Source organism: Diadema setosum, chromosome 11 (assembly GCF_964275005.1).
Source record: "Diadema setosum chromosome 11, eeDiaSeto1, whole genome shotgun sequence".
Lineage (NCBI taxonomy): Eukaryota > Metazoa > Echinodermata > Echinoidea > Diadematoida > Diadematidae > Diadema > Diadema setosum.
This window is the reverse complement of record NC_092695.1, coordinates 9344364-9357682: the sequence shown is the minus strand read 5'-3', so window position 1 is coordinate 9357682 and position 13319 is coordinate 9344364. Positions and strand designations below refer to the sequence as shown.

Here is a 13319-nt window from a genome sequence, read left to right as displayed (position 1 = left end):
AGCTGTTAGTTTCCTGTGGATGCACAAAAGAATTCTACACGTGCATTTTGTGCCTTTAATGATTTGGGTTCGATGCCGCTTCCTTTCTGAGCAGTCTCAGATTTATTTGAACTCTTTCCATCATATCCATTATGTTTTATATGTTTATTCATGAAATGAAATTTCCCCTATTGATAAAACATGTTAAACAAAATTCAATTTCATCTAGAAATATCTGCTCCAGCGTAAATCACAGCTGTATGTTGTGAAAGTGTTTGAAACTGTACCCTCGTGGAAACTTGATTTATCATGTCTCCGCTCCATTCAGACTTATAAAACTGATATGGTATAATCTTTCATTACTTTTTTTTTAATGAATTGATTTGTGATGTTAGTTTTAGTTAAATTTTTTGATAATTTCACCGAACTTTCCACAATTTGTATTTGTGCATCCTATGTCTTTACCATTATATACCACTCATCTTTTATAAGTAGGGATGGTGAAAAGTTGTTACCATCATAAAGACATATCTTCCTAATAGAGACTGGCTGGCCTGCAAGGCAACAAACTTGCTGCCTGTGATGTGGTGTCTCGTTCAAACGTTCCTTAAAGTCATGTGAACTTGTCAACATTTGCAGGGATGCGATCATCATCGTCATCTCAGGATCCTTTACGAGCATCCTCGCCGGCTTCGTCATCTTTGCCGTCCTGGGCTTCATGGCCCACGACGCTGGTGCCGACATCGAAGACGTTGTGTCGTCAGGTGAGAGAGGGACCTTGGAAATGATAAATACAGGAGAGAGTCAGCTAGAACTTTTTTGTATTGTCCATTTTCCCAGAAAAGATGCATGATGTTCGTCATAATTGTAATGCTGAAATTGGTAATAATGTTATTGTATTCTAACATATCCTTGTATATAAGTACCAAATGTGAATAAGATTAATGAAGTTGTAAATGTTTTGTATTCCTTGTATGATATACATAAGTTGGCTCATGTGAAAACCTTGTTTCTAACGTTATTCAGGGTAATATATCCTGGCTTGATAATCTATGTTTATGTGCTCTTATGTGGTGTTGATGATGAATAACTTAGGCGTAAAAGAAACCTAATATCTTCATAATTCTTAATGCTAATATGTGAAATGCATGCCTATTCAGTTGATATTATCAATCCACACTGCTGTGCTCTTTCCTTGTCACTCACCAGGGCCCGGTTTGGCATTTGTAGCTTACCCTGAGGCTCTTTCCAGACTGCCGCTCCCCCAGCTCTGGGCATTCTTGTTTTTCTTCATGCTTCTTACCTTGGGACTGGACAGTGAGGTGAGGATCATAACACCCCAGATGAAAGAGATTCTTTTTACTTTACACGTCACTTGAAAAAAAAAAAAAAATATACAAATCTCCTGTATTTGTTTTTAGCTCACCAAAGCCAAAGGCTCGAGCAAGCTATTGCAATCATTCATCGTGTGGCGTACATCATTCTTACACTTTTTACGTTTTCAGCTTCCTCTTGAGAACCCCATGACAGATGTTCACCAAACTTGGGAAGGTAGAATTCGTTGGGTGATAGGATCATAATTTGTTCAAATGGGTTATCATTTGTAGAAGGTGAACTTATTATTCTTTCGTGAGCATGAGACCCCCGGGTCTCTTGTTTTTGTGTTAGTTTTTTTTTTTTTTTTTTTTTTTCAAGTTGTTCATGCAAGAAGTAAAAAATAATATGAAAGAAAATAGGGGGAAAATAGAAAAGAGTATGAAAAGATTGTATTAAAGTGGTTGACAAATTGCTCATCATCATTGTAAGTAAACACTTATTAATTCAGTGTTTTGTAGTAGCCATGATGATGAAAATCATGGCCATACATACTCGGGTTGAGCTCAAACCAATAATCTGCTGATTACTAGACAGGTGGTGTATCCACTAGTCCACTGAGCCAATAATGTTGGTGCTAGTCCATTATAGTGGAGAGTAATTCATATTTCTTCAAATTAGTGAATTCCTGTTCTGAGTTTTTATTGTAACCGATTGCAACTGATAAGAAGCAACTCGACCCGAGAATCCATTAATTTGAAGGTGAGAAAGTTACAATCTTGGATATTTCCTGTGCACGTCTATTGATGATTCTACAAGTAATATCACTGCAAAACTCATTGAGAACATTTTGTGTGTTTTGCTCTGTGTGTGTGTGTGTCTGCCTGTCTCTCTGTCTGTCTATGTGTGTGTGTTTTATTACAGCAGGAGAAGATGATAAGACATAAGGAAGTATGGTAGGGAGAGATTGAATAGAAATACATACCCTCATAATTGCTCGAGTCAATGTCTGTTTACGCAATTTATGCGATTCATGGTCACAGCGCAACATTAAAAAGAACCTGTTTTTTTCACTCAAGTATTATAGCACTGAGAATTTGAGAGGAAGTCACATTCACATCAGAGGCAACCTAGGTCTTTGAATAGGTCACGGTCTGTGGCACCAATTATGTTCATGACAATGCAAAGCCTGTCTTTTGTTACTTCAATCTGCAAATATGCTTCAAAGAACTTCACATCCCAACTTGGTGTAAAGCCATTGTACCCCTCTTCGCGCCGGCCCCTAAAACATATGTTCTGAGCATGAATGGAAAATTTTCCAAGCTATTAGCAGGTTTATTGCGTGCACAGAACTGTGCAGACTCTTTGCCTTCATAGTAGTGGGGGCACCGCAAAACTCAACAAGGTACATTGTATCTCTTCAATAGCATTCAGTTTTATCACTGATTTCTATTCAATACTGTACGAGCTGAAATTTTCGCGGTGGTTTTATTTTCGCGAATTTCGCGAATCGCCTTTGAACCGCGAAAATAACAACACGCAAAAATAACAACGTGCGAATAGCAAAGTTCAGTTAGTCCCTCACAACCGCGAAATTAACAACACACGAAAATGTCCTCCAAGTAGCAATTCGCGAAAATATCTGTACGCGAAAATTTCAGCTCGTACAGTAACACACACAGCCAAAGAATCTCAACCAGGGTCAAACACTGAACAATGAGCGAACGCCTCAATGCATATATTCGCTGATGGGCAATGCTACTCCCAGAGGCCTGCACTGCTCACATTTTTCAAATGTACCCCTGTAGACGACGAATGAAGTTCAGTTCAATCTGGGCAACCCTTGTCTTCCCACGCTCCCAGCCTAGCTTTTACTTTTTAGTGGAAAAAAGATATCACTAGAATATTTTCACCCACCCTGCTGCATTTCCCTCAAATGCATTAGGATCGAAGATGAAATAAGATAAGTGAGAAATTCAAAGTCACATCAGAATGAATTGTTTGTTCATTTTCATCTGAAAAGATGGCTGGATATCCCATATTCAGCTATGCTAAGCTGGTCTTCCATGGGATCCAGTTTGATGTGAGGCTTGACCACTTCACCGGGTTAAACACCCTGCTCTTTGCGATGAATGAATGAAGCGGTATCTTATACGTGCATGAGTTGTGACTCTCTCATACACGAGACCTCCATTTTATGTCCTATCCAAGGGGCAGAGTGTTGTGCCTCTCGCTGGAGAGGATGGTATGATTACACACAACATTTCTCAGTCCAGACTCGAGTTCGAACCCGGGTCTTATAGGATCGTGAGGCAGATGCGCTACTGGCTGAGCCAACTCACCACCCTAATTCTGGACACATTCCCAGCTTTTTGCTTCACTGCATTCTTAACTCTTTAAAACACACAATTAAAGATAGGCTAGGAGGAAGAAAAGCCAAAGTTAATCACAGGTCTCCTGCTTTCTGAAAGGCTGCTTGCAAACTTCAAAGTGTCCCCCAACTACTACCACTCGAAGTCATGGCAAAGCTGCTTTACTCACAGTTGCTGTTGTGAGGAGTAGAGGGGGGGGGGGATTTAAAGCCCCTCAACTTGACGGTAACAAATCCCTCTTTGCCAATGATCAAAGGATGGCATACTTCACGGAGGCTCTCTTTTAACATCCCTCGTTGTGCTGAGAAAGGGGGATAAAATCTTTGACAGTTTGACCCCTGCAAATATGAGACCGACATAGCATGGCATCTAGTGGATGTCACGCTCTGTTATCTGCTTCTTGAGACTGTTGCATCACATGCATAGTACTCACCTGCTTTACTCTGAAGTAGATAGGATAAATAATATAATGATAAACTTATGATGGAAAAGTACAGCACTAAACTACAGAAATGGGGTTTTGAGACTCAATGAAAAAAAAAAATGCCTAAAAAAAGGTACAGTGGTTACACCCCATAGTTTGCAAATCCATAAAATTTCCAGCAAATCATTTTTTGTTTCGCTTTCCCACCACCTTTGGATATTCATACCAGGGAGGTGCCTCCCACACCCCTGTTCATACTTGCATGATATTTAAGACAATCAGAATGTGCATTCTCTACGATTACCTGGTAGAGCATGACTTGGTCTGTTTTTCATTGGCCACAATTTGTCTGTGGGTTTGAAATACTTTGTCTTTTATGTCTACCTCTTTGATTCTGCTTGCTTTTACGCTCAATTAATCAGTGGATCATGAAATCAATCATAAAAACATGTGAAAATTTATTTTTGCAATGCGATGCCCAAAAAAGACCCAAGACACCTTAATATAGTCATTCTTATGTGTTGATGGACACACAACAAATTGATTGTAACAGTATGCACTGCAAACTGTAGGTGGTCCAGCTTGATTTGTTTCTTTTTAAACTCTTATGCCCTGTGCAACGTGTGATAAGGTTGCATGAAGACCATCAATTTTTTTGTAAATCCCATAAAGGCAACTTGCTATACTGCTAGGTCCATACACTCAGTGTCTGGGGTCGCACGCAGGTTATTGTTTAGGCATGCACATACAGTCTGGAGATTCAAAGCGCTTTGTATGCAGCCGAGTGAGTTTCTGTGTTATGTGTGAACGGTGTGGCAAATTGAATCAATCTTTGCATCTTGATGCAAAAACTGAAACTTCTTTGTGTGAACGTGACCGCTGTGTGAGGAGCACCCTAGGATGAGTGTGAACACTGCTTGGTTGGCTGATGAGAATTGTGATAAAGATGGTACATTTTCAATACACCCATTTACTAACATATTCAAATTTTATGCACGCTTTCGGACAATGCTTTTTCTTGACAACCTGAAAGCTTTCCCTTTGGTTAGCTTGACATAGCAACAATCAATGTATGCCTGACAAAGCAACAATCAGTGTATGCAAACTGGGTTCCAAGTATTTGAAAGTGTTCTTGAAGTTACAGCTTGATAATAATAATGATAATACATTGAAGCTCATTACTATGTAAGGGGGGGGGGGAAGAAAATTCCATAAATTTGGACATATGGTCTCTGGAGGAGGTTCTGCAGTCTACCAATACCAGTCTTGAACACACTATAAGATAATCAGTGGTAAGGTAATTCACACCTCGTGATCATTCCAGGAAATGGATTTAAACAGATGAAGACAGTGCATAATTTTTCTGAGGAAGTTCAAGAGGGTTAGTTCCAACTGGCCATAATTATTCAAACAGCTGTCGGTTTTCTATGGATTCGCAAAAATATTCCACAGGTGCATTTTTTTACTTTGATAATCAGGGGTGATGCTGCCTCCTTCCTGCGCAATCTGAAGATTCATTTTGAACTCTAACATAATGTTGGGTATGTTTTTCCTGTTTATTCATTGAGAGAAATGATTTCACCTAATGATAAAAAATGTTACGACTGAAGTCAATCCTGTCCAGAAATATGAGCGAAAGTGTTAATCAGAGCTGTATGTTGTGAAAATGGTTGAAACTGGACCCACCTTCAAAGCTGATTTTGTCTTGTTTCTGACTAATTTGGACAAATAAAACTGATATTGTAGAATCTTCAAGTATACTTTTGTATTAACTTACATGTCAGACTAGTGTCCAGATGTGTCCTGTCAAGTAATTTTGACTTCTTATTTCATCAATCTTTGCCATATTCTGTTTGCATATCCCCTTGTCTTCACCAAATTTTGTACAACTCATCGTAGGGAAGATGAAAAGTAATTACCATCATAAAGATTCATCTTCCGGCCCTTCTATCGAGAGTGGCTAATCTTTATGCAGTGGGACATGAATCAACTGTCTTTGTATCTGTGAGACAGATCTAGTTTGATACATACTTCCATCAGGTATTTTTAAGTGGCGGCATCAAACAGGAGTTCAAAGAGAATAAGACTGTTGGGATACTAGTCTCTTGAACCTCTTGATTTGACTTACCTGGAGTGGACAGAATGTATCCTGTTAGCGCAGACAAATGTGTTCTATTTGAATGCACTTAGGCCATCCCCAGTAAAATAACAGATCATTTTCCTTTTTATATGTGGAATGTCATGGGTCATGGTTTGTTGCTGAAGCGGAATGCATTCGATTGCAGACTTCCTTTGCACATCGCTGTAAATTGCTTTTCCAGCAATGCATACTTTTGTGCAGACTCATATTTCACTTGGATTCTTATTTCACTGACAACTTCATTGTCTGAATTTGTTAACCTTTACACACACACACACACACACACACACAGAGGTTCATCCACACTACAGCTGTGTCGTAAAAAGATAGATGTACTGTACTGTAAAAGTGGATATTTTCGCACGACTAATTTTTCGCGCTAGGCCGGGTCAGAAGAGTTTCGCGTGTTTTTAATTCCGCGGAATCAAGACATCACGCACAGGAACGTATGGCAAGCAAAAATATTCGCGTGTTTTTATTTTCGCGCTAGTTTCTGGTTGCGCGAAATGCGCGAAAATTTCAACACCGCGAAAATTTCCACTTTTACAGTATGCACTGTATATTTCGTGAGGTTTTTATTTTCGCAAATTTTTTGAGTTAGGTGCTCTTTGCGAATGTAAAAACATGCAGAAATATTGACCCTGTTTGTGACGTGAATGCCGCATGCACGCATTCGTTTCTCCATTCAGTACTGTACTCCACAATCATGAATTCAATCACTCGCGAAGTTATCGGGAAGTGTCGATTCATGAAAAATTAGACTCACTATTCCTGGCCTATACAACACCTGCCTGTATCAGGAGAGCCATCTACGCCCCATTCTCATAACCCTTCTTCTTCTTCTCGTTTCAGTTCGTCACCCTGGAGACATGCATCACCGCGCTGGTTGACGAGTTCAAGGATGACTACCCCATTCTGCACAAAAAACGCTATTTCGTTATCCTCGGCACCTGCATCTTCATGCTGTTCCTGGGACTTCCCCTGACAACCCAGGTCACTAATCGTCATCTTGCACATACTATAAAAGTGGATATTTTTGCAATGTGAAAGTTTTTCACAAAAAAAAATAAATAAAAATGTAAGCATGCAAATATTTCCATCTGTGGAAATCTCTCAAAATCTCAACGTTGGAAGTTACAAGAAATATCTCTCAAAATCTCATAAAGTTGGAAGTTACGAGAAATATGTTCCCTCATCCCATGCATCACCTTTGCTCTTACTTTTGCAAGTTCTGTAAAATGTGAAGAAAAACAAACATATGGTCCTAATACCAAATGGGTTATTTTCACCACCTTTGATATGTTGTGAGTTCCTATTAAAATTGTGAGAAAATCCTTTCCCTTCTCAAAGAGTGAATATGAGTCATAATCACTCTTTTAATGTTCTGAAGTGTTGAAGGTATACAAGAAAACATTTCCAATACTGTATCAATCGTTCACTGTCATAATGCTCTTCATCTCCAAAGTTATGAGAAAAAAAACTAATTGTACCCAATACCTTATCAGTCAATTTCACCCTTGTGTTCAAAGTTCTTCTACAATGAGAGGAAAAATGTTTTCTCACTACCGCACCAGTCATATTCATTTTTGTGAAGTTCTCAAGATACCACATTGGTCAAATTCACTCTTCTTTTGTCTCTACCTTATATTTCCAGGGAGGCGTTTATGTCTTTGAACTCTTCAATTGGTACTCAGCGGGTTTCACACCTATGATTATTGTCATCTTTGAAGCCATTGCAGTGAGCTATGTGTATGGTAAGTTATGACTCAATAGGTTAAACATAATTTTCATATATTTGCAGAAACGGTTGATTTTTGCTATTAGATGGAAGCATGTGCGTAAGAAATATCTGAAATAACACTGTGATAACTCATTTTCAATTCAAATTCAAATTCAAATTCAAATGAATTTATTAGGAATTTTCTGTGTGGAATATATATTACAGTTGGATTTGTACAATGAAAATGCAAAGTATTACCCCAAAAGGTACACCAGAAGTATCACAGTCTCGGAACATTCATGATTGCTGAAGTGATGTTTTAAAAATGATCACATTAATTACAATATATCTGGACAGAGCAGTATCCCTTTGCATGAGAGTTAATCACATGGGCAGCTTTTCAGCTGCACAATACTTAGCACTTTTGATCTCAAAATACTTCAAAAATAACTCATTATCCTGGCAAATTGCATCAACCATTTAAATTTCTTGGTAGAGCCTTACAATATGTTGCAAGCAAATTCCAAATGGTGGAAGATGAATTTTGAGCCCTTCTTAAACTATGTTTTAGCTTTAAAAGAACTTACTCATAATAAGGGAATTATCTTTTTTTAGAAATCTTTCCAACACAAACAGCAGTGTTACACTAGCATGTGATATGCAGTATTCATACTGTAGTACTTCAGTTGTAAACCTTATGTGGGAATTAATTGGTAGAGATAATCATGGTTTGTTAGTTTGCTCTTAAGGTCTGAAAATTGTGTCTCTGTCAAAGTTCTTGAGAAAGCTTTCAACTTTGAGGCTGTCGTAGGGCGTCATCAGTCTTTTCGGGACACGCAACATGAATTGAATGTTGAATGCGAATTCATGCATTCTAAGCGTAGGCTGATGCACTATCACCTACCCGTCTCTGCCCTTGATTCCTAGGTGGACGCCGTTTCCTCAAGGACATATCCTACATGATCGGCGATGTTCCCTTCGTGTGGTGGTGGATGGCCATGTGGTATGCAGTCGTGCCCATCTTCATCGTGGTATGTGGATAAGCATTCTCTCACCTCGCCCCACCCAACCTCCTCCCTACACCCAGTGAATATAAAGCAGTATATTGCATAATCCTTCCTGTGTGGTAGACATTGCAAAAGATGCATGCTCCACTTGGTAAAAAAAAAGTTGTGCACGTTCGCAGGCTCAACACCCAAAAGACATTTACCTTGAATTTACCTTGAAAGCCACACCTCGCTACTGCGGTCGTGATGGTACATTAGTATGGCAGTGTTAAGGGAGTCCTATAGGACCCATTTAAAAATCTGTACAGTTGCAACAGTGCAGGTTGCTGGTCCTATGTACTGTAGTTTTTGCAATGTGATGTTCAATATTTGTGCTTGAATGTTCATTGAAAGGGGTAAGAGCAAGAGTCTTATATAAAGCGCTTTTGCGACATGTGTAATGTCATGACTGCGTGTATACGTGCTCATTGTCATTCAGATATCCACTTTGTCGATTATGCATGAAACTGGAATATACAGAGAAACACATGTTTGATTATTGTGAAGATGAGTATATATATAGTGTCTTTTATCCAACTCTATTTGTGTTATTTTCATCTGTCAGGTCTACATTTTGCATGGATGCAGATGTGTAGCTTGCTAAATACTGTAAAACCAGAAATATTTGTTTCATGAAATTTTGCGAATTGAAGCTGTGCCCTCATTTGCAGCATTAAATTTTCACAAATTTCCACTGCCATTCAGCGCATGATAGTGTAGACAAGAACTATTGCGTGCAATTTAATTTAGCAAATCTTGGCTCGCAAAATTCATGAAAATTTCATGCATGCAAAATGTCTGGTTTTACAGTGTGGATAGCAGTGTATTTGAATTTCATTTATACATGCATGGAGGCATTGATAGCCTCCCCTAAAGGCTTACGCATGATATTGTTTCTTTCGGCACACAGGTGATCATGATCTTCGGCTTTGTGGATCAGGTGCCCGCTTACTATGATGACTATGTGTTCCCACCCTGGGCCCAGGCCATTGGCTGGAGTCTCACCATGTCCTCCATAGTTCTTATATTTGTCTATGCCGCCTACATCGTCATCAGGCAGAAGTCGGGCTCCCTAATGGAGGTGAGACCACTAGAGTGGCCCACTGGGGCCCAAGTCCCCCTGGCAGTGAAAGGTAGCAATTTAAAGGGGAATGACACCCAAATACGCATGTGGATTGAGTGAATGCAACATAACAAGGTCCTGGGCAGGTTGAAATTTTTGCATCAAAATTTTACCTTTGAACCATGAAAGTTAAAAATGTGTGAAAATAAAACTGTGCAACAACAACAACACATGAAAATATCAGTAGTAGTAATACTATAAAAAAAAAAATAAAAAAAAAATAGCCATGCCAGCGGCAATAGATCACACAGAACTAGCACCACTGTAGATATGGTTTAGCATGCTGCGTGGTCTATAGCGATATCTGGGGCATAACATCATGTAATGACTGATCTATGTCGCATTGTTTTCATTAATTTTCTGTTGAAATCATAAAATGTAACTAATTACTTCATGTCTGGTTTCAATCAAACTTCTGTTGTCTCTGCATGTGACTTCACCAAATTAGAGATGCTGTTACTCTTTTTTAAACAATATTTTGTACTTTTTTTTCCCCAAAAATGTTTAAGTTTTATGGAAAACACTGTTTTTCCCAAATTACACAACTGCATATCTATTGCAGGAAATGCAAAATTACTGTTTTTTTTCTTTAAAAAATGCCTTTCAAGACTTCGGAATACTGCAGTGCTGTTTGCAAGGTTTGCTTACATCCCTGTTTTATCAAAGTTGACTAGAAGATATAAGGGCCTTTTGCATGAATGCCAAGGTAATTCTGGTTGACCATTTGACAAACTGCTCTGCTCTTTAGCAAAATAATATGTGAGAGGAAGTTGTAGAGTTTGTGAAGCAAGTTTCTACCTGTAAATCCAGCTGTAGAGATTGCTGGACTCAATGACCAGAAATCGTTGATCCAAAGGTATGGCAGGTAAGAGCCGTGCTATGTGAGAATTCAGAAACAGAACCTCTCATAATCTCCCTTTGTCTCTATGCTTGTCCTTCCAGCGGCTAAGAGTGACGTCCAGACCGTCAGAGTTGTGGGGTCCCGCCCTGCCAGAGAATCGTGAGAAGGCTGGCTATCCTCCCATTCCAAACAGAAACAAGTTTGAGCTGAAAGTCGTGGACCAGAAAGTATAAAAGCTCGAGCTCGGCACGTACAAGATAGCGTTTGCACCTTTCTTTGATTTTTTTTTCTTAAGTTCTTCCCTTTTACATGACTGAATCATGTGTACATGATTTGTTTACTGTACATGTACTGAAGTGGGCACTCCACAAAACGCAGTAGGATATACATGTAGTAGTATTCTTGTGTAGCATGATCAAAAGTCACTCTGTGTAAATACTGGCCCTTTTTCTATTTTGTGAGATTAGCCGGGCCAAAAAGAAATTAAAACCTTATAAAGGCAGTTGCTAAGGTGCCTCTTTGCGTTCATTTCATATGTTGGCAATTATATCTTGGACTTCATGTATTGTATACACCGTATTTACCAATTCTTTGTAATCACTCTGCAGTTAAAGGGGCACATGAATGCCATAAGATTAGAAAATTAATCATTTGCTTTGACCCTTTTGCCACTGAATATTGTGTACATTATGGCCTATATTTCACTGGAAGGTACAGCAATATTGCTCTCATTGTGACGACATTCTGAATGGTATGATATAGCTCACTGCATGTTTATTTGTGTTTTATTAAATTATGTTTATTTGAATTCCTAAGACTTTACCAAGAGAACAGTGTGTCACAGAGGTAATTCTGACATACATTTGTTAATCTTTGACCTTTTTCAAATCACATACCTGTAATTATATATTCTATATGAAAACAAAAAATGGTAAAGCATAATTTTTTTTTTTTTTTTTTTTTTGAATACAGATGGATGGTTTTAGGCATTTTAGGGATTAATAAAACGGGCGGTTTGGGGTGTTTCAGTGGCTAATGGATTAATTTCTCACCACTGTCAGATGTGAAACAAAGCAAATTTTCTATAACAGTAATTTTGGAGTTCACTATGTCGCCAGCAGTGTGTGATCATATGTAACAATATTGCTAGTCAAAACACACACGATGTGCAATAACTAGGAATATATGTGTTTTTTGTTTGTTTGTTTTTTTGTTTTGTTTTGTTTTTTTTTGTTTTTTTTGTTTTTTTTTTTTTTTGGTTTTATTCCATGATGACTGTCCAGAGTTTGTAGATGGTACATTGTAACTCACTCTACCTAGCTTGATGGTAGGCATGATTTTGAAAACATTGCACTGGGATAAAGATTTTGCGTATCCCGTGGGATAGGTCATGGAATTACACTGCCATGCATAAGCATGTGCAGAGGATATGAGCTGTAGTTGATATCATTCTGTGCCAAGGGAAAACCAGATGGAAATGTATGTAAAAGAAGCAATGCTAAGAGGAAATCTTCATGTTATGACACCAAAGTTTGTACCATGTGGCGGCACCATCCACAGTCGGGATATGATTTCCCTTTTGTTTCTGAGAATAAATGTGCTGTGAATGATGTCCCCAAGTTCTTCCGAAGGCACAGACTTTATCTTACATTTTGGAATGGACTATCTGTTTTATAAATTGTTTTTCCTACCATATAGTGTATCATATCAGTTTGTCATGCATTCTTATCAAGAGTTCTCTCTCCTGCTTTAAGGTGCCAACTCCTGAGCCGTGTGAAAAATGTTGAGTCGCACAAAGGGAATTGGTTTTTATTTTTTTAAATATCATTTTCTTCATTGTTATTTCCATTTTTTTTTTTTTTTGTCAATTTGTCTATTTGTGTTTCTTGCATATTTGCTCATTTATTTTCTATGCTCAAGGGGTGTTGTCACTGCCACTGATTGTGGAGAGGCGTGCATGGTTTCACAGCAGGAGTTTTCTGCCAATCACACCATGCCCAGTAGGTATTGAGAACTTGGCCTAGAGTGTGTACCAATTCGTTGACTCATGTTAAGATATCTGTTGTACAGTACTCTTGTCTGCAACTCTGCCATTCGTAAATAGACATCATGTTCTGTTGTAAAAAAAGGTTTATTTGTCCACCACAATCTGTCCACCACAATAGCTCACTGTAGACTGGGACAGAGTAACAGCAGTGGTGCATGAAAAATGAAAATACCCTGAAGTTGGAATGTTTGCACTGCCATTAAGCTTTCATATTAAAGACACTAGAGGTTTGTGGTGTAGCTTAGGTGGTCTGAGAAATTTTTGAATGTGCTCAGTTTTCATCTATGGATAGAGTTTGCAAGCATTTGATGAA

General features: G+C 38.5%; 1 protein-coding gene across 1 annotated transcript in view; it reads left to right on the top strand.

Moving 5' to 3' along the window:
- Nucleotides 1–11845, top strand: part of LOC140235064 (sodium- and chloride-dependent glycine transporter 1-like) — an 89933-nt gene extending 78088 nt beyond the window's left edge. Inside the window, exons 8-14 of the mRNA XM_072315101.1 lie at nt 619–743; nt 1189–1301; nt 7082–7222; nt 7884–7983; nt 8877–8980; nt 9906–10076; nt 11061–11845. Of these exons, the coding sequence (XP_072171202.1) occupies nt 619–743; nt 1189–1301; nt 7082–7222; nt 7884–7983; nt 8877–8980; nt 9906–10076; nt 11061–11192 (886 nt within the window). The 3' untranslated portion in view covers nt 11193–11845. The remainder of the gene's footprint in view (nt 1–618; nt 744–1188; nt 1302–7081; nt 7223–7883; nt 7984–8876; nt 8981–9905; nt 10077–11060) is intronic.
- Nucleotides 11846–13319: the final 1474 nt, after the last annotated feature.